The sequence below is a fragment of the Nomia melanderi genome, chromosome 6 (assembly GCF_051020985.1).
Source record: "Nomia melanderi isolate GNS246 chromosome 6, iyNomMela1, whole genome shotgun sequence".
Taxonomy (NCBI): domain Eukaryota; kingdom Metazoa; phylum Arthropoda; class Insecta; order Hymenoptera; family Halictidae; genus Nomia; species Nomia melanderi.
In genome coordinates, this window is record NC_135004.1 from 8,296,838 (window position 1) to 8,319,651 (window position 22,814).

The 22,814-nt window shown below is 40.1% G+C and overlaps 1 protein-coding gene across 8 annotated transcripts in view; it reads right to left on the reverse strand.

Annotated features, from left to right (window-relative positions):
- LOC116431670 (uncharacterized) overlaps nt 1-22,814 on the reverse strand; it is a 312,877-nt gene that overhangs the window by 71,551 nt on the left and 218,512 nt on the right. For all 8 annotated transcript variants that reach the window (XM_076368499.1, XM_076368496.1, XM_076368501.1 and 5 more), the window contains one exon: nt 19,048-19,213. In XM_076368499.1, the coding sequence (XP_076224614.1) occupies nt 19,048-19,213 (166 nt within the window). The remainder of the gene's footprint in view (nt 1-19,047; nt 19,214-22,814) is intronic.

Below are 22,814 nucleotides of genomic sequence, written 5' to 3' on the forward strand. Positions count from 1 at the left end.
AAAGGAATAAAACAAATGGAAGCAGAATAAACTATCTCGACATATGTACGCACTTCTCTTTACTCTATCAAATACCAGTATTCTCAAATTTGCATATTTTTATGCTTACATTACTTGTTCAAGTTAAATAAAATATAATAGAATATCGATTTTGATGAATATTAAATTCAGTTCATGTTAAAATAAAACTTCAATGGAGATTAAATAAATTGTAATAGATTATTAATTCCGGTAAATATTAATGGAAATGAAAACCGCGAAGGGAATTTCTTTTCGCATACTTCGTGGAATTCAATATTAAATCAAAGTACATACAATTACTCGGAAAATTGAGATGTACATGTGTTGAGACGCAGGACGAAGAAAGCAGACGGCCAATAACAAGGACGTACCGAAATTGAGGCGTCACTGTTGCCATAACTACCGTACAGCGTGGATCAAAAGTACAGTACACTTCGGGATGCGTACAATTTTTATTTATTTAATGTTACAATGAAATTGTTCTCCAAGGGCTCTTCTTTTATAAATCAGAGTATAGATAATAGTGTAATATAAGGACCGTGATATTTACCAAGTGATATATGAATTATTTAAGACCGTCCTGGCAGTGAACGTGGCAAACACCTCGAAGCCATAATGTTACGAGTTACGTGTTAATTTCCGTCGCATCTCCTTTAATTCGAAAGGAAAAAATTGTTCGCGTTCGGACGAGTTGCCGGATATTGTACTCTGTTTTTCTCCGGAAATGTAAATTGGAACGGGATCGCGTTCCACTGGTCGCGCGATGTGAAGATACAAATTACACCGCGTCACGCTGGAACACTGTACGAGATGCAATCGCACGCAAATGTCGTTAGCGCGCGCTGATTACGATTTCGTTGAAACGCGAATCGCGTTTTACGAGCCCTTTTAATAACAATCGGACGTTTTCCTTTGTAGTTTACAGATCACGCTACCACTCCTGCCGATTATATTGAACCGAGCGTTGGGAAAAATGGAAACGAAATAATAACAGTTAATCGTAGCGGATTGCAACATCGGGGGGTAGGAATGTCGAGCTTGAAATGTATGATGCTCAATTGTCTTGAGCTACACCGATTGTTGACTATTGCGTGATCAGTTTGGTATATCAATTTACCTTTAAATCGATATCGTATATCATTTCGAGAAATTGAAATCTCTTTTCCTATTCAGCGATCACAGACACGATATATATTTTTCAAAATCAGATCGTCTAACTTACAAAAACTCTACTTCCGCACAAACACTCCATACGAACTGACCAACCGAATTTATCCTTCCTAAGCTTGATTTAAACTGAATGAAGTCCGGGCGAGCTAGAATCCGTACATGTCTCATATCGAATCTGGCAAGAGTCAGAAATAGGGACTCTCTATCGGAAATAGATTTGCCAATCAAAACACGAACAGCCTGGTACGTCGAGCTAGCGATTTTCACGAGCAGGCCGTGACTGCCGCCAGTGACGAAACAGGCTATCAAACCGTTGGCTCGCGACGATATAGACGTCTGGTTGCACTGAATCGCTCAAACGTAGGAGATCAGCCCCCCAAACGCTTCGGCTGGAGGTCACCCAGTTAACATTCGATCTTCAAGGTGGTTCGTGCCAAGCGGCTGCTTTACACTTCACTCGAAGATACGACACGACGCCCGGGACAGCTTACAAACTACCCCTCTCGCAATATTGCGCGGCTATTGGCGAGAAGAGGGGGCAGCTTGTCGACCACCCCCCTAGTTTCCGGTGGAATAGTCACGCGCCCCGTGCGACCGCAGTTTGCACCAGCCGAGCGTCGTATAAACGTCGCAATATGACGACGACGTACGTCTGCACGTATCGCGATAAATGGTGGACCCAAGATTAACGATACGATGTTGACGATCCACATTTTCGATACCGGATAGATGGGAGGAAGGGGGGTAGTTACTGGAAATGATGATGAAATGACAAACCGATTTACGATATGGCTTTTATCATTCCGAGTTTTATAATAATGCTAACTTATTTATTGCGGTCGTTTTTATCAAACGTTTTATGGACATTGGAAGCAGGATTTAGTGTCTGAAACTTTGGTGAAACGATATGATTCCACTCTTTCTATGATAATATACGTTTGAAAGTAATTTGCAAGCTAATGAATAGAGGATGAAAGGAAAACTGATTTCATCAAGTGCATGATGAATTAGATTACAATCATAATAAAATTGACAAGAGATAAGAGTAGTTAATGAGTTATCATTTTGTATGTGCGAGTTGTTCGCATAAATCTAAAAGAATCAACAGGCCAGATAAAATTGGAAATTTCTTGAATACATGAAAATCAAGATTTCACGCATGCTCGTGTACGTGAGAACGGACTGTTGAAATTTTCAGAAAGCGAGAACATTTTATTACCAGTTTCTTTGTATTAACAAGTACCATTTATATTTTCTTCCTTCTAAATTGTATGTACCAAAAATTGTAGTGCATACAGTAAAACCTCTTTTACCCCAATTAATTGCCCGATGAAATTCGATCAAAGAGAATTTCAAACTATAAAATTGCATCGAATTCATACAGCACGAAAAAGTATATCACATATCCGACGTGTCGTGTTTTCTATAGCATTTTCTAGAAAGAACTAATTTCTATAGTAATTCCATCTTTCTAATTATATTCTTAAAAATTTGAATTTACATAAAGATTTACAGTCTAATCATGAATGATATAATCGTCAAAGCGTTAACACGAGTTTTACAGAATACGTCAATTCGATGAATACTGAATTTTGGAAACATTATTAAATCTTTACGTCGATTTCGATCGATGTAGTTACACGAGCATGCATACTAATTGCCTATTTTAAAACCCCTAATTTGAAAAATCTAAGCGAACAAATATCAATGTTTCTAATAACAATAGAATAACCTAAACCATAAATGTTCGCAAACCTAGTGTTAAGTAATGATAAAGATCCTTTATCGTAGAATCCAAGGAAAAGCAGGCGCAGAAGTGGAACAATCGAAATTCACGGTCGGGCGGCGCGTTCGCGAGTAAATAAATGCATAAATTCTCAGCCGGTCTTTGGGGGAGATTTTGGTCAGTGTGTCGGGGGGTTGAACGGTTCGAGATTTATGTTTGTATTTTTGTTTGCGACCGTCGAACGTGTGATTCGTTTCTATATTTTCTCTCTCATTTTTCTTTTTCGTTTCTCTCTCTTTTCCCTCCCGCTCCGCAGCGCGGCTGAAATTTTGAGTGAGAGCTCCGGCACCGCGTGAAAATCGCTGCAGTTTGTTTAAACGTGCCTCGCCTTGATTTATTGAGGCCGGAAAAATGCGGCTGGATACGTAATGGGAAAAGTCGTCGTCGTTGGGAACGTAATGCTTTTGGAACAGCGAGTCACCCGACACGAATATGCCCGCACACATTTCCTCTAACCTTTTTTTTCTCGTGGATTTTTTTTTAATAAACATTAGGAGTAATGGCGCCAAAAACCGCGTGAATGATGCCACTTTAATCAACCGTATATCAAACTGATCTATGATTTTGATACATCGATCGTTACGAACCACATATCTCGACGATATCATGCCTCTGCTTCGCGATTGTTACGCGGTGGATATACACGAATTATTCGACAGTGTGAATTTTATGTCTGTCCGTGCTGTAACAGAATTTTAACAGTTATTTGGGTAAAGATACAGCGATGGATGTTAATAAATTATTTAAATTTTTCTGTATATCCAATATATTGGTTTTCCCTCATTGAAACAGAAATAACATTAAATATATAAGTTGTTGGTTTTACACTTAAACTTACACTCGGGCAGAGCCTCTTACTTCGCTCTTTCCCAGCGCTCGCCCTAAAAACTCTCTTTCTTCCTCACGCTCTTGGTTGCATTGTATGCACTGACCGTCCTTAGAAAAAGTGCATTCACTCTTCCACGTGCACCAGAGTAGAATACTGTCACTCAAATGTTACCTGTAGTTGCAATTTCTCAACGGTTTAAAAAGTGTACATTAAAATATTAATTGATAGAAAATGATTGTATCCTCTATCTTTAATTTACAATTAGTTAAAAACAATTCTTAAAACAGTTGATTACTTAACAATGTTATTTAGTTAATTATTGAAAACTTTAATTAATTGACCTTTACAGGCACAACTTATGTTAATGAAGTCCACGCATTTCAAAACTTTCCCGCTGTACGCGTGAAATGCGTTTTTATCGCGATGCGTTTTACAAGGAATCGCGCAAACGATATTAACATTCGTTACGGACGCTTAACGCCAGCATCCAACAGAATTCCGAATTACGCGGCGCTCTGAAACGCATTCGGAAATGGCGGCCGCCGGCAAAGTTATTGCAAAATCCGTGGCAGGGATTGTCGGTCGTTATTACATCGACAGAAAAGTTTGATGATGCTCGTTTGCCGGCCGTTATTGCAGGTTCAACGCGATAGGGTAGAGCTATCCTGGTCACCGATGCTCTCGTTCCCGCTTCATCCCATCGGCAGGGTGCATAAACGCATAAATATCGTAGAGGCTCACGGGAAAATCTGGTCACTGGGTCCAGCCCCGACTATTCGATATCAGGAATTTGCGTGCCAGCCGTTAGAGAACCGGCATTTTTTTCTACATTTTTACGGCTGAACCGTTTGCAGAATTTACCAAACAACCGCCGCCTATCGTCGTAATTAACGGGCTGCATTTGTATGGCCAACGCGTGCTTCACAGGTGTAGATAAATTATTCCATTAATTAAATGGATTGAAAAACTCTGAATATTCTCTCAGGGAGTATTTCCCGAACTCTTAAATTCACAATAAAAAAGCTAACATTTTAATGAAGCAAGTAGTTGAAGATGAACAATGTAAAAGTCTCTATGATTGAAGAGATGGCTGTTAAAATCAGTAACTACGTAATTTTAAAATATCGCATCACGTATAGTAGGTTTTACCTTTTTAACTCTAAAACTAGCGAACAGTTAAATTGACTTTTTGAAATTTCTCTATAGAAACGACAATAGTGCATCCGTTGCCACTTCAATTGATTTACAATTCCATTTGCGTATTGTTAAATCAATTTATTTAATAGTTTTTCAGGAAAATATCTGTTATCTTTGTAATAATTGCAAAAAGAAGAAATCAGAAATGGGTGACTTTTATCCGTCTGGTAGTTTTATTGTAAAGTAACTTACAACTATACTGGTGATTTATTATTGAACGTTTTTATTTAAAGAATAAAATAATTAAAAATCTAAAATCTTGAAATGATGATTGAAATATATCTATCGACTCGGTTACAAATTTCTCTCCAATTCTCTTCAATATCCAACATAAAATATCAATTTTAATACCTTTCCGGTTCACAGTGGAAAAGGTGACTCGTTAACTTTTTCGGGCGTCCGGCGTAGCTTGAATGACGAGCTCGACGGGGCGCAGTCGTCGAAAAACAAACAAGCTCGATAAATCGTTCGCGTTACGACGCGGATACGTTCGTCAAAAAACGATTAACAGAGTGGTCGGGGGCAACGAGCGTTACTATGTTGAAACATGGTTTCGCCGAGCGGCGTGCGATTTACGGAAGACTCGATGTCGCGAGTCGGCGCCATCAAGAATTCATTTCGCAAATTAAAACGGGACCCCGCATGAAAGCACGCGGAAAACAACACGGGCGCGGGAAAAGCGGGGGCGCATAATTTCGCGCGCAGGACTTCCCAGAAGGTACGAGGAAAAGAATGGAACACGAAATTCGTAGAACAACACCCGGAAATAGCGCGCGGATGAACCCGACAAACGCATACGGCAATTATCTTTAGCTAGGAAACACGCCTTCCGGACATGCTGAATCTCTCAGCTTGCGTGTGCATAGCAGGGCTTGGTACACATTGTAACGCTGCGAACAATACCCAGACGCGTATCAAAGCGTTTTAACCCTTTTGTCAGAATGGAGTTGCCTTTAAGGACTTTCCGTAGTCCGGACGCAATGAACCTGTCGCCTTGTGTTTCAAACAACAGATTTTCCTCATTTAACTACGTAGGCGCTTCTGTGATGCACCTAAGACACCCAAGCGAAAAGAGGTTAATTTCAATTAATCAGCATTCTCTGCGTGCCTCGCGTAGTGTGAAACTGTGATAATTAATATACTTTGTAGAACGTTCGAAGTACAGGTTATACTTATTTTCTGGTATTTAGCAAATGTAGTCAATTGTGTTTTCAACGGTATCTCTATGTACCCCTTAGATGGTTAGCTAGAGCTGTAAGTCTAAGAAGACCTTGACTCTAGATCACCATCACTGCTAGCCTTTTAGGTATCCTAAGTCTTGGTGACCTAGACGAGTTAGTCTAAACCAGTTTAACAAAGATTGTTTTTATTACTGAGCATAGGGGTTTTCAGGCCAAAACTAGTTCTCTGTTAGAAACGATTATTTTATAAACGCAGAGTTTCCGAGATAAAGAAGAGTAAGATTCGTATAATATTCGGTAGACGTAGAATGATAAAGATACCACGTTCACTGATCTTCTACAACTGACAATCTGATTTCATAAGGATACGAATGGATTCTACGTGCTAACGTCTGCTTCAACGTTGTTTACAGAACTACTTTCCCTACACCGTATGCTGTAATCGGCCACATCTTTCATGCGGTTCCCTTCTTTGCCACGCCGTTCATTTTCATTTCTACTTTCTCGAGCATAAAGCACCACGGAACAATCTCTTATATAAAATATATTTTGCACGTTTCCTGCGCGCGTTACAGTTCTCTGGAGATTGTGTTCTGGTCCATAGAAAGTGGCGCGTGTGTGATGGACGGGCGGATGAAGAAAGGTCGGGATAGGAGTGTTCGACGTTCCACGGCATTAAAGCGGCCAAGCGGAATTGTGCGTCGTTGCGTTATAATCTCGTCTACCGGCTTACGACGTGACGTTCCGTTACGACATCACGCTTTCGCGTAATGGGGAGCTGACGACGCTGGAACTACAAATGCGCAGCATACTCGCGAGACGCGTGAGCGGTAATTGAGCATCGCTACCGGTGAAACTTTCTAGAGGCGTTTCTTATCCAGTGGAAATGTTTGTTTCATTCAAGTTCCTTCATTTCTTTGGTTAACAGACGCTTCCGAACAATTAATCGTAGATATTGTTAACGATGATCCAATACGTGTCTGGATAGTGAGTGCTTTAAATAAAATTCTATTGCCTGGCAAAGATAGGCTTACATCTTTTACTCATGATTATTTTTACGTTTACCTACTTTGCATATGAAGGTGATAATAATGAGTATTATGTTTTTAATTATCAGTGTACTCTAACGTTTGCATTTTCAACTAAAAATTATATATAATTTTATGTAATGCACTTAACCCCTTGTACTATGTTTTTTTCTCAACTCTGATCGATACGACTACTTTGTCAATAATTTATTAAAAACAGAGAAAAATTGTAAGCATATTCTATGTCTATGTTTGCTATTAAATAGAATAATTGATTACAGGAGAACGATATTTATTTTGATTTCGAATGAATCGTGTAATATTTATGTTTGTTAAATCATGTTGAAAATCTTCACTACGAGTCTGACAGGTTATTATAAGGCAAGGTATTAAGTAAGATCTAAAATAGTTTATTTCTTCTACCAGCTCATATCCTATCGTTTCATCCTAGTCATAAATCAAACTAACATCTTAGCAAAATCTATACCGAAGATTGGCAACACAATTACAAGCCAACGTCTCGATACCGTTTCATCCCCTCTTCTCCGTTTCCAGTAATACCGAAGCAAAGCCCATCTACCAACTAATCCCGCGGCATGATGGGGATGATAATACGATTATAAGGAGGCGCACGAAGTACAATTACCGGCACGCTTAAACGTCAACGCTAAATTTTCTTTCGGCCGTTGCATTATACGCGAAGCCGCGCAATAATTCGCAATTCAATTAGCCATTGCTTTAAACGGCATTAAGAGAAATGGAATTTTACGAGCGTGTCGCGGGAGAGGTGGCACTTTAATTACAACATTAACGTCCGAACAGGAATTTACCGTTTGACGGTAACGAATTCGTAACCGTTCCGCGATACGGACGAAATGACGGCGCGCGCGGGCTCGTTCAAACAGTAGTGCGCCGAAACTGGTTTCGCCTCGAACGTGCCGCAGCCCGCGCAATAAACCCGCTGTAAAAGCATAATGTTGTTAAACTGATTTTCAATTTCTGCAATACTTTCCGTCGATGGGGCTTCCGCGTAACTTAATTTCGCCCGGCTGCCGACGACGGGGAAATTTACGCGTGCCGGGCCTGTCGATGTATCAGCGCAGTTCGATTTTCGTTACACTTCATCAATTAACGAAACACGCCGACCCGGCTAATTTAATTAATGTTCGCCGGTGTCAGGCCGGATGTCGAATAAAAATGCGTCGCTAATAGTATGGAAATTCCTCGGTTTAGCATTTTTATGTGCTTCCGCTGCGTACACCGACGCGGAATTTCCAGCGACCCATGTGGCGGAAAAAACGCGCGTTTACCGTGCTGGAAACTTTTTCTTGGAAAAACCAGACCGAAGCTCCTAGGCACGCTTTATATCGAATGTATCTAAACACACGACCACGCAGCGTAAGTATATTTAATTAAAAATGTCTTCAATATGTCGTCCAATTTGCCTAGCCCGACGCCGCCTGCGAATAACGGTATCCATTCCTTCTCCTTTAATACCACGCAGCTTTTAAGCAGCTAATTTTTTCTCCTTTTTCATTCGTCAAAGCTGTTATACAGTATGGTACCTACAATAATGTTCTCCTTTATTCTGTCTCAGTTTGAGTGGAACCTTGAAAATTAATGTTGAGGATCTTAGTGAATCTTAGATATAGTTAGTATTCACAGAAACTGAGATATTTTCTATTCTTGGGACACTCGTTAATCAACCTACGCAGCTTAACCCCTTACCATATGATTTATTTCCCAACTATGATTGATACAACCACTTTATCGTTAATAATTAATTAAGATGAGAAAAGATTTTAATGCTTATTCTATATCTACGTTTATTCCAAAGATTAATGATTGACAATAGAGAAATATATTTAATTTATATTTTAAGAAAGTAAATAATACTTAAGTTTCTCAAATTTAGTTGAAAATTTTCGTCACGAGTCTGATACGATATTGTAGGTCAAGGGATGGATATGAATGTGTTTAATAATTTTCTTGACAAAACGTTCCCAATGAGACTAACCCGCAATGAAAGGAATCTTAACAATCGGTTTCGAAGAAATTCTCGGTGCTATATTTCACACACCATTAAACTATCAATTAAAACAAGTGTATCACTCATTTTTAAAATGTACGTTAACCAATTCACAAAATCCAGACTCGACAAGTTCAATAGTTTCCTCGCAAAGAAATTCCCGAAGAATCTTATTTATATACCGTGATCTGAATGGTACGTTGGACAATCTTGGTCAAAGCAGATCCAGTCACGACCTGTTTAAAGTACACCCAGTCCGGTTAAATCTTGAAAGAAGATCGACCAATCGTGGGGTCTCGGGTGAAATGCACGGCAGTTGTTCGCGAGACAACGAGGAACGTAGTTTCGCCGACAAGAAAGGCCGTATTTAGGTTTTGGTGGCGTATACTATCAACCAATAGGGAGTACAAGCTAGCCAGAAGTGCCAGGAGGTTGGTTGCCGGGCTAGGTGTCCCCGGACGGGAGTACAAAAGCTTTCAGCTCCTCCCTCTCGCCCCAATCCCCGACGTTTTACGTGCGGACGGAGAGAGCTACGGTGGGTGAACTTCTCTGTGTATAGTACACGCGAGATCGCACACGCGCCAACGCTCATCCCCCGGCGTGTGCGAGAGCACACGCTCCCCGGACTCGCAGTCGCGGTGGGAACCGGTCTCGAATAAACGGCAATCCGCCCTAACTTTATGCGGCTCTTATTAAATTCCAGCCGACGAGGATCGCTAAGGACGACGCTGAGCGCGCCATTATTTTATGCCCGCGCCGCGCCGCGCGGCGGCATCGTTCAGCCCGAAGATTCGATTCGACTCGGCGAACAGCGACGGTTACTGCCATCCAGCCGCGGTAACTTCATTTTCGGTTTGAACGTTACTCGGCGCTGGTTTTTGCGAGCGCTGTCAACACAGCGACTCTCAGTCAAAGTTTTTGGTATAGACGCTTCAACGTGTTAGTTTGAATCGATGAACGAAGAAGATTTAAATGGTTTTTCATTGTATTCTTGTTATGAAATGTCTCGATGTTAATTACATTGCTTAATATTGATTAAAGACGTAGTCTTTCCGTATATTTCAATATCTGCTTGACACCTGTAGATCTATGTAAGTTAAATCCGAATCTGACAGATGTTCTTCTCAATTACCATCAGGCAACGGATAATTCAGTTTTGCAGGGAACAGCTCCACGGATTTTTCGAAATGAAACGAAACACTTGTGTAACAATCTTTCAAATGTGCGGGGCGCCCTTCAAGCGCCAATTTTGCCATTAATCAGTTACGAAGGGGTGACTCGCGCGCAACCAATCAAGAGATCACATAAATCGTAAACGTTAAGCTAGATATGAAGCACCGAACTCACGTGTCAATTCTCAGCGGACGATCCGGGGCTGTAGATATAAAAACGGGACTGTAATTCATCGCCGCCTGTCGTAGCGAGGCGTTCGGGCGCACGGAATTGCAGGATGTCGCCGGTAGATCGATGGGGCGTTAATAAAACAACAGTTTAGGTCAGTGGAGGTGGGCGCGAGACGTTATTGGTCGCGGGCAGATTTAATGAAAGCCAACCGAGAATAAAACGTCGCGAGCCCAGAATCAATGGTCGTTCATGGCGCGTCGCGAAATAAAAATTTGGTAACTCCGCGGGACACGGGCTGCGTCTGGCGTGAAAAACCACTCTCTCGGTTGAGCTCGAGCGTTAGGGAGAGAACGGCGGGCGAGCGAGGAAAAGCTGGGTAGGGTGCGAGGGGGTGGGAAAGGGGTAGCGGAGAAAAGGGAAAAGGAAAAATCGCTGCCTCGGAGTTCCCCGCGATGTAGTTGGAATAATTTCGACGTTTGCATGGATGAGGGTGGTAGCTCGCTTTACCCCGAACAACCCGTTCGTTTCGAGCCGGTCGAGAGCGTTGAATTCAACGCGGCGCCGCACACGGTGCCGACGATCACCGTCTTTCAAACGCCGGGGCGAAAGTAAGGTCTGAATAATGAATCGGAACGGGGCCTAGATGCCTCGTACGTTTGCCCACCTTGAATCCTTTAAGGCTGATCCCTACGAGATGTTCGAGCAAGTTACTCGGTCGTTACCTGGATGCCGGTTTACATTCCGCCGGGAGAAAAACGGAATTCAAATGGCTACAACACGTGGAACGTATTGTCCTCCCTTCCTGAGGGATGCATGGCGCTCCTCCTACCACGCCCGGCTTCCTTGATCCGGGTTTCCCGTAATGAAGGAAATATGGAAAATCGCTCCGACCTCGCCGCCGTAGATTCTGTGACAGTTTTTCAATATTTTACGGTACTGGAGAAGAGAGGTTTTATTATATTAATGCACTGAATATTTTCTAGATTGAAATTCCTGCGATGAACGGAACGCGAGAAATCTATTTAATGCAATTATTCTAGATTTAGGGCATTTTTTATCGTTTTTATTGCTTGAGAATTCATTTCTTTTGTATTGGTAGGTTGGATCTGGTTTTTAGAATTGAAAGATCTTCTTTGACAGATGTGATGTACTAGTGAAATTGCTTTGACTTTTGTAAATTGTTACGTGATTATGCGTGTACTGAAACAGGCCGCAGCGAATATTCATTTTTGCGTAGGCGAGCGGGGAGTATCGGTATTTGTAGCGCGTTATATCGAGCTGATAATTGCAAAATGAATGCGATCTCGATAAACGTGTGAAATGTAGTCCTCTGCTAATTACAGAACTTCTGGTAGTTCATGGGCTGTCTGTTAACTACAGGTTGCTTGAAAACGGTTTGTAACGAGCAATGTTAATTATGCAGCGACACGTTCCGCGTCAAGCATCCTGTGACTTTGAGGGGCGGCGCTAAGCGGCACACGTATCTGAAGACAAAACTGGGTTAACGACTGTCGCCGATCGAATTCCTTTCATAAAACATGTTTTACTCCTCGTTACTGTCAACAAGAATGGCGAGCAAGATGTGCCGCCGTAATTACGTTCCTCGAAGGACAATGGAAATTTAATATGCAAACCCTTTCTATGGATCACAATGTTCGAAAGTTGGAGTTCGTGTGGTAGAGTATTGGAAGACAATGTAGAGCAAGCTAAAGCGAGTCAGTAATCATTTTAGAATTTTTCTGCTGTGCTTATTTTATCATCGACAATTTATTATCGTTTTTTATAAATTACACTGCTTCATTCAATATAAGCACACGAATTTTTTGTTATTTTAAAATCAGTTAATATTTTTAGTTTTCTCTATATTTTCATTGTCGTTTTACTACAGAAACTCATTTTCTTTGTGCTTTTTCGTTTTAGTTTCCTCGGGCGGTTTAATGAGAAACACAAACTCGTGTATAATAAAAATAAAAATTCACTTACATTTATAAGCGAATACTTTAATGCAACATATATAATTAATACTTAATAATTTAATACTTAGAATTATACAAAAATATGAGTATTCTTTAATCCAAGAATTTAAAATCCCTTTAAATTTCAGACGTTTTAACTTAGAATTCATCCTTCACCGATTACTTATAATTCTACAACATTATTTATACCAAATCTCTAAGACAATGGAATTGAGGGCCGAATGATTCAGATTACACTTAACAGTATTCATAAGTTTCCTTCGAGAAGGAAGGAGTAACAAAAAATTGCATTAGACGGTGCACAGTTACTCGATACAATGAATTCTTGTTTGAAACTGCTGTCGTTACGTCCGGTTATTTTGTTCCTCCGTGACGCGCGCACGTTTTACGCGTTTCAATTAGCATCGGTCTAGGAGCCGTAGTCCGGTAAACCAAGTTATTACAAAAAAGTTTAAGACAATGGCTCACGGGAGCGCATTGGTACTTTCGTTCGTCGGTTTCGCGGAATTTTTCGTCGGTCCCGCAAACGACAAAATAATTACAACGAAATTACGGTTGTTGCTGTTATTATTTTCTCAGTCGGCGAGCACAGTTGGAATTTCATCGACGCGACGCGTTAGTGATGGTGTGTGCTTGAGAGACGGGGAACGCCGCGGTATCGTTCAGAATTTCGACCACGTCAGCCAACGAAAAATAAGGGGCGTCCACGGGGAGTTTTCTGACTCGTCACGCATCGTTATTCGCCGTGGCCGAAAATCAGAAGGGCTTGAATATTCCATGAAATCCATTCCCTCGCTGCGGTAATGCGCAGAATGCAAATGTTTTATAAATATATTGTGCAAATGTGGATCCACGTGACGTCTTTTTACACGTTCAGCTATATAAATGTCCCGAAAATATATTTTCCTATAAATATAAAAGCTTTGCGTATGAAAAGTGATTAGAAATCTTGATTCAAGAGTATACATGTTAAGTAATAAAAAAGTAACAATTTCCAGGTGTCAATACCTTAATGATAATATTATTATTGAACAAAGTAGGTGGAAACGTTAAGATAATGTAGAATAGAAAAAATGTGAAAACAAATAGTAATACAAAATTATACATAACGATGATAGTCAGATAAAATGAAATAAAGCCAAAGGAAGCTGTGAAAAAGCAACGTTTAATGAATGAAAACCCCTATTATTAAAGCTGAGTGTGTTTATGATAATGCATATTAAATAATTCAAGCATGATATAATTAATGCATTATGCGGACAATATTGCAGCATGTATTCTAACATTCATAGAGTTATATACCCATAGTCGAGCAGAAATTGATAGTTCAAAGGTTGAAAGGGGAATAATGATACGAGTCAGCTCGATTCCTTTGAAGTAACCAGGAAATGTTTGGAAGAAAGAATTCGCATCGTGAATGATATGGAGTTGTCCATTAGCTACCCAGTTTCAAAGGGTCAGGGAAAAATTTTTCTATGCGTAGCATATCAACCGCACGTTGAATGATATTCTCAAACGTAGGCATTCGTGTTGCTTGACTTCAACGTTTTCTTTCCCCTAAGTCAAAACGCAATCGGATTTAGCGTATCGCCATTGACGTCAAGAAGGATCACTGAAGATATTTCAACCGTAATATTCTCTGCGACTAGCGGATCTTTATTCTTCTGATGCGAACAAGAGAGATCAATTTAAACTTCAATTCTGAAATAAGAAACGTTTGAAAGGTATGGTTTATCGTTTCTATAGAGGAAACTGATTATTGAATTATTTATCAAAATAATTTCAGTAAACTCGTGAATGTTTAAATAATTACCAGTTATGCTGTCATTATAAAATCAATGTGTACAATAATTGAATTTGAATTTTTGGTTGAGATCGAATTTGACTTTGACTTTGATTTTTACCTGGAATTTGAATTTGAACTTGAATTCCAACTTTCCAATTCCAAGCCCAACAGAAGAGGTAAGAATTCGTTCAAATAATAAAATTGAAATTTGGAGTATCGTCTACAAAAAAAAACTAGTATTTCCACACCACGTCCCGGCATTCCAGCACAAAAGCTGCAAGTTTTTACGAAAAACTTGACTTTCCCTCGTCTCATCGCTTTATCATCTTTATCCCTTTTAATCTGAAAGAAACTATTATTTTAATTTGTGCAGGTTCATTGCGCGCGACGAGTGGAACGGGTCGAGCGAGAAAAGGAACGGAAGAAAACGGTGGAAGAAGAGCCGGCGAAGGTAAGGGCGCGGCATCCCAGTCACTTTTTCAACGGTTCTTTATCCGTCGGCTCGCCCCCCCCCCCCCTTGTAATTAAGGATCACAACGAAGATCGCAGTGCAAACGAGCTTAAGGGATGAAGTGGGACCGCGGGACATCCGACGGCACACGGATCCTTTGGAGCGAGAACGCTATGGCGTTTCAACGAATTCAAAAATTTCCGCGGGAAGTCTTCGACGGATTACAGCCGCCACCGTCCGCGCGCCGGTTTTCAATACCTTTGTGCGCGTCGCGGCGAAGAATGGAGCGTCGCGAACCGACGAAAGCGAAAGGGCGTGCGGAATGGAGAAGAACGAAGGCACGCGTTCGCGTTTCAAAGGGGAAAAGGAAGTGCTCGGTGTATTTTTGACGTCTGCTTCTCATATGGAAGTGCTTTCGGTGCTGTCGGCGCCGTAAAAAACCTAGTCGTTGCAATGAAGCGGCCGCTGCGCGCTTACATCGCCCGCTTGTATCGTGATTATTCCCTTCCACTCTCTACTTTCTATTCGTGTTCGGCTCGATGTACAGAAATTACGCGTCTTTTTTTTCGAATACCAAATATTATATTCTATTCGTGTTATTATTAATGTTATAGTGTTATTGTTCCTTTTTTGTTGCGCTATCGGGTTGTTATTATTGGTTTTTGACGCGTGCAGATATTACATCACTCGGTATCTGCGAATAGTAAAAGTAGATACAATTTATGAAAATTGTACGACATAATAAATATCTACAATTCTGTGGTTTGCTATTGAAGTCGGATTGAGAATGGAATTGTGTTTATTGGCACTTGAAATTGAATGTTAAGAAAGGTTTAAATATTCGAGAAACGAGATGAATAATTTGTCTAGTATGAAATTTCATCGATTGTAAGAATATTATTAACCACCGTACTTAATGCAATGCACTTTTTTATTAGAGGAAATCGTCAACTATGTAAATTAATTGAATATATACTTGTAACTCTCATCTACGTTAATTTTTTAAGTACATTAATCATAAGTAAAACAATAAATATTTTGCACGTAGGAACGATATTTTGTTGTAGAAACGATTCACGTATAGATCTAGTAGAATGCCAGCTTCTTCGTTCAAGCTAACACGCTAGTAGCTTGCGCTGCAATGAAGAAATATGCATATGCTCTATCCAGTATGCATCCGTGTACCGTGCTCGCCGCTTTAATCCGCTTCTCTCTCTCTCTCTCTCTTGCTTGCATCCTACATACGTGCGTGCCTCTAATTAGTTTCGTATTTCGGAGCGCACCGAATACGTATAAAGCGTTGTCGTTTCTCGGTTCTCGTTACCGCTTGTTTTCGAACTTTGACAATTTACCGCGCGGGTAACTTCATCCCCCTTTAGTCGGCCGCGTACATGCACGGCAATCTCGATAGACTCGCGGAATCTTTGCGCTGACTCTGAAAAGTCGCCGGCAGTCTATCAAATCGCGACCTAATTGTCCCGCCGCGCCGGGAGTATCAGGTTTCTGCTCATTAGCGACGTAAGCGGTGGTTCTTAACCCAGATCAACGATATGCGGAATTATAGTTCCAGCGTGAGTGGATCCGCCGGAATTGATGGTAATTGGTCCTGGAAACTACGATCCGTTACAATTGACGTAACATTCTCGCACGCTTGTTGTCGAACTACCTATAACTCAATAAAGGGAACCTACAAAATGTGATCCGACTAGACACTGTCGGTTATGATTAAAAGGATTTAAATAATTCGATTTTGAGTTAGTTCCCGTGATCGTTAAAGCTGACGTACCTGTGAAATTATCACGGTAATAGTGAGCTGCGATTAAGAATTGAGAAATTTGTAACCGAGTCGATAGATATATTTCAATCATCATTTCAAGGTTTTAGATTTTTAATTATTTTACTCTTTAAATAAAAACGTTCAGCCATAAACCATTATTTTAGTTGTAAATTACTTACAATATTACACAAATTTATATTATACGATATTCTACTGTATCAGATCACTATTCAATATTGAACCTTCCCAAACCGCAACATTCATCGACAATAGTCACACAGAACCCCTCGAATCACGTCGATTGACTTCGAGATTGCTGAAATTCAGTTTCCCCAGTTTCCCCGGACGGATCATGTAAAACTTCACCCTAAAGTTTCACCCACGGAAATTTCCGCGATGTGTGCTTCTCGGTGAATACTCCGTAGACGTTCCGAGACAAGATTCCATTAACAATACAAGGATATATTTCCAGACAGGCATACGCGGAAGCGTCTATACCTTTCAACTTTTAAATTAGTTCCGCAACTCGCGCGTGAAACAGGCGCGGCGAGTACGGAGTCGCCTCTAACTATAGACGAGAGAAGGCTCCCGGGTGCGAATAACTCGATACAAGAAATAAATATTAGGTCGTCCCATAAGTTCGTGCCACGATGTGTTTATACTTCTTGAATGGCGTTTTGTAATTACAGAGCGTTACGAAGACTTGGATGACTAAACCTTTATGCCTCAGTTTACTCGGTAGAAGGTATTCGAAAGCGACAGGCCGTGAAATTATAAGAATTTTATATTCAACACTAGAACTGTCGAGCAGTCGAATTTACTTCATTTAATTTTCTCGTAGAAACTCTACGAATGCATCTATTGAAATCTTGAATCATTTGTAAGTCTGTGCATTACTTAATCAATTCTCTTAGTAACTTCCCAGAGAAGCATTGATTACCTTTTCAATAATTTTAAAAAAGGAAATCAAGAATCGGTCATTTTGTTCTATCCAGTAGGTTGTTGGATGATTAATCTACGTTATCTGCAACGCGCTGCGTTGCCCTAATGATTTACTGTTCTCGGGCATCCTCTGTAGAGCAACCCCCGAACCTTAAATCACGACGATCAGGGTTCATCTCTAAGGCTTGGTCATTCTTGCCCTTTCTCTTGCATATTTCAGTATATGAGTATCCGAATCGCAAGGAACCTCAGATTTCAGTATTCGAAGTCTAAACTTATTGCTAAAACTCTGTCGAACTCGCTACTTCGCAAGCTTTTATATTAACGTCGTTTTCGTTAGTGATAATATATTGTATTTACCCGTGTGACTTCAGCGTTATGTATACATACATACTGAAATATGTATTGAAATCATTAAATATTTAAATTGAAATATAAATTAAAATACATACTTGAAGTATATATATATATATATATATATATATATATATATATATATATATATATATATATATAAGGTCTACTAATAATAAAATATTCTTTTATACATACGAAAGAAAAATAAACAGCACGAACTTATGGATCAACCTAATGACAGGAGTTTTCTCGTATTTCTTTTCGCTTGAGGAAATGATTCAAGTATCCGCGAGAATACATGGTGGCGTCTGTCTCGTCAGTGCGAATGAAAACGACGAGAACGACGCGCGAGACGCATTATCGAGCTTCGCAGCACGCACTCGCCGCCATTGGTTTTCCAAGTCCCAGCCGCGAAAGGGTTTCCGGCTCTCGATGGGTCGAGGAACGAACGAAAAACGTATTGGCTCGCGACACTCCAGTGACACCGCGCATCCGAGTTTTCGCGGAACACTTTCTCGTCCCGTGAATTCCAGCCGAAGAACCGGGATGCATCCGGCGAAATTGGTTTTCCTGCTCGGCGTCGTGACATTAAAATGTACAATTTACTCTCTCTCCCTCAGAAGGCGGACTCTCAGCTGCGCCCCGGCGCGAAACGAGCTCGGCGAAGACGCGGCGATACTTTCATCCCCCGAGAGCCGGAAGCGTTATTTAAATATTTGCGGACGTGTCGGGCGCCAGAAATCTCTACCGCCGACTGGAAACGCTATTTATGGAAATTATCGTGAACGAGACTGCGTATCCTCGGCTCGAGCCTTCTAACCGCATTTTCAGTATTATTGTCCGTGAATACGTGCTTCGGGACGTGTACTTCTGTACGTTAGAAGAAATTGAGATTCATTTAATGGGTTGCTTTGGTTTTTTAATGAGCATAGAATGAGCATGTTCGTGAAATCTAATTGAGAGATATTATGTAAGTTTAGATTTGCATATTATTTTCAGAACACTGTGTGAAGATTGTATACTGTTTATAGATTAAATTTGGAATTGTTAACGTAAGTTTTCGCTTAGTGAAACAATGGTGTGATATTTGATATAATAATTTAATGAGAGCAATTCTACTTTGCAATGTAATCAGGTTGAAATTCTAATGTATTTTCGATAGATGTTACTTACTGTTCCGGGAGAAGCACAGAGGTGAAGTTAATTGCGATGGACATTTGCGAGTTGGAAGTAATTAAGTACAGACATCGGATGCTGGGAGGATATAGACCAGGATATCCGGGGCTGGCTAGCACGCATCCGCTGTGGCACTCGGTGTCTTCGTACACCCAGTCGCATTCTAGAAATACAGGAAAGGATATATGTTAATGTCACCATATAAAAACACGTTCTGACATTTATTTCTGAAAGGTTAAGTATGGCTTATGTTGTGTACTTATAAGTGTAGTATAATATTCACTGTTTCTTTGAAACATAAGCATATATCGCGATCACTTGATGCCACAAACATTATTAATTATAAATGTATTGTTAATCTTTGTGTATTGTTCGAATTAATTTAATGCAATAGCAAACTTCCATTTTCAATTACATTTTCGTTGTGAATACACTTGATCTGCTACGATCCATTTCTAAATTTTACATTCATGCAACATTTTTCCGAATCAATAAGCTTTTACCCCTGATTGATCGTCAACTCTCGTTTTACTTAATTCACAGAATGTAAATGTAATAATACTTGAACAGTGTTCAAGAGTTAAATGGAAGTTTCTTGTTCACCGTAACGAATACCATTTCCCTCAAAATTGCTCGTTTCATTTTTTTAGATCATACCTTCAGATTAGACTTTCCGTTATTAGTGGTACAGTACAGAATAACGTGAGTCCATGGAACGAGATCACGTCGAAATGTTAGAACATTCACTCAGAACTCTTTATTTAGATACTCGTATAATACGTATTACCACGATTACCTCTTCAATGCCATTATAACTCTATAAAAACAATAATTTTCACAACAAAACTTATCTCCTTTCCGATCACATCAAATACAAACTTCGCCGTCCATATTCTCAATGTTCAACGCTTCGCGACACAGAATCTTTTAAATCACAAAAAAACCTCTTTTACAAAATGCTAAGTCACACATCAAATCCTCTAACACCAGACAACAAGAAAATCAATTAAACAATCTTCTCTTGTTCGAATAATCAAACGTCGTGCACCCAAATTTCGATTTCAAATGCCGGCGTTCAATGCCGCCGATACAACATTCGTCTTTGAAGATCTGATGCGGCTGCAATCAGGTGCACGGAACTAATTCCGAAAAAAAAGGAACGGAATCGGGACGAGACAGAAATAGAAACCGAGATAAAGACGTACGTGCCGTGTAGGGTCAGATACATCCAATTAAAATTCGGGGTACGCAGAGAGTAACGCGGCCGCGCGTCTGCTGTAAATTTCCCGGCATGCCGATATCAGTTCGCGATTTAATCGGACGGGAGTACCGCGCGGCGTGCAGACATTACAGGAAAGTTATGGAGCGGGCGGCAGTTTGGCGTCCATCGATAGGTAAAGTGCACCACGATGATCGGGGGAAAAAAAGAGGGGGTAAAGGGACCGAAAGAACCGGGGAAAAGAGCGACGGTGAACTGCGAGCGGTGGTGGAACGTGAATCACGGCTTTATCGGCTGGTACCCGGGACTGTTGCGTTCGCCGGCGAACGATCTGGCATAACGGCAAGCAAATTTAAGGGGAGTCCTCGAGGAAGGTGGGACAACACGGCGCGTGGTCGATGAGAAACAGCGTCGTGCACCGGTAAAACAAATATTTTTCCAGCCGGCAACGCGATATTTACGAATCGGGGTCCTCTTGTATTTTTTGCTGAATGCCGCTGCCCACCTAGGGCATGCAAATGCCAGCGACCCGGTATATAAATCAATTTCCGAGCAGAAAGAACCTAGAAACACTCAACGCAAAAAAGTAATTTTCTTCTTCTCTTTCTCCCGCCTTTTTATTCTCCGTTTAGATCTTCTTCCTTTTATTTCTATAATTCTTTTCAAACATTTCTTTCTGTCAGTAACTTTGAAAGTCATAATGGAATATCGATTATTCTATTTAATTGGACAACTAACAGTCGAGATACATGAAGATTCGAGAGGAAATTGTGCAAAGCGTATTTGATAAGTTTGATTGTATATATTCTGAGGTATGATCTGAGAATTCGAATTATTGAGTTTATGGATAACTAAGACTAGATCTAGATCTCCAAAAGTACTAAATCGGTTAATACGTTGGCTGCTATGACGGTCAGCGATTACCGGAACTTCCAGATTAAGTAGAAATAATTATAAGAAGAAAACTGATATTGAATCAAAATATGTAGCAACATAAGTAACTAAATTATAGTGTAACTTGAGAACTGCGATACCAAATAATTAATAATTTAATCGAATACTATTCGTTTTTAGCATGAATAAGTAATATTATACGAAACGCTAAAAATTCTCGTGGCGGTCAACGTGTTAATCTCTTGCACTGAAATTACGTGCTACGCATATTGAGATGTTTTTGTTCCAAAACTGTCAATGATGTCTTATACACATCGATAGTCTCGGTGCATTCTACATACTAGATTCTTTTGAAATGTATCACTATATAAAAAGTCATTAATAAATAAAATTAGATAAAATTCTTCGGGCAGGACTCTGCTAAATCTGAGAATTCATTTCCAACGTAAGAGGTCAATCCAGGTCTTGCTGTATTGATGTACGATATCGACGTCGGTTGAACTGCTCGATATTTCGTCAAATCATTCCGAATCATGAAACGAATGCTTAACGGTTCGTAATTGTGTGCTTCAGACTCAATAGCCCGGCTCCGCGCGATCGTCGAGTTCAATTGTAGCTTTTATGTGGAGACATTCTGTCCGGTCCACCGGACGCGCGTTCTGTCCTCGGGTCCTTTTCTTCGCGCCCCGAAAAATTGAGGCATATTGTTGTTACCTTCTGTGTCTGGCTCGCTGTCTCTTTCCGCGTATTTTTCTGTTTAGTTTTATATATCCGCCGGATGCAATTGTCATAATGGTTAGACCCATTAGGGATGGGACGCGCCCATCCTACCAGCTCAACGAATTTATGTAATGTCTTCAGCGTCCTCGGAAACACTTTTTCCCGTATTTTTTCGGGCTCGGCCTTTCGTTCTTTTTCCGTATAATTGTTTCTGTCCGAAACTTATTAGTTATACTGTTCTTTTACTTGTTGAAGAATTCTTTTCGAATGATAGAAGTATAATAATGATAGATGTGTAATAATGATAATTTGTTTTATTTATTTTCTTCACAGTAATTTATAATTTTTTTCGAGAGAATGTATGACAAATTATTATAAGGATTTGGAATAATAACTTATAGGTATATCCTCCAACAACGAATGAAGTATATATAATTTCAATAGTTTGTCAATGATTTTCTACTAGAATTAATATTATTTCTCATTCTATGGTGATATATGAACAACCTTATATAATTTTAGAATTTATATCCTTTTGATATAAACTTCAAATCGTTTTATTTGTGACAGCAAATACACTTTATCGCTGAAAATATTATGAATGGTTGCCTTGAATGATTTGTTTTTGTAGTTCTTAACTTTTTTTATGGGGAGTATTATCCCTGAATGGAAAGCAAGAAAGGTCTGGAAATGAAATGTGACAAATGTCACGATGTGACAGCCTCTTAGAGCAGTGAGAGAGGGCATTTATGCGGCGGGTTGTCGAAGAAACGCGTATCGTGAGAGAAATATATTCTCGACTGCTTCCGGAAGGAGTTGCGTGAATCTGATAGGTGCGGAATACCTTCGGAATGAAGTTATAGAGCCTATAAAAAAGGTAATAAACCATATACCTTCTTATATATCTTCCAGTATACATAAAAGCAATAAC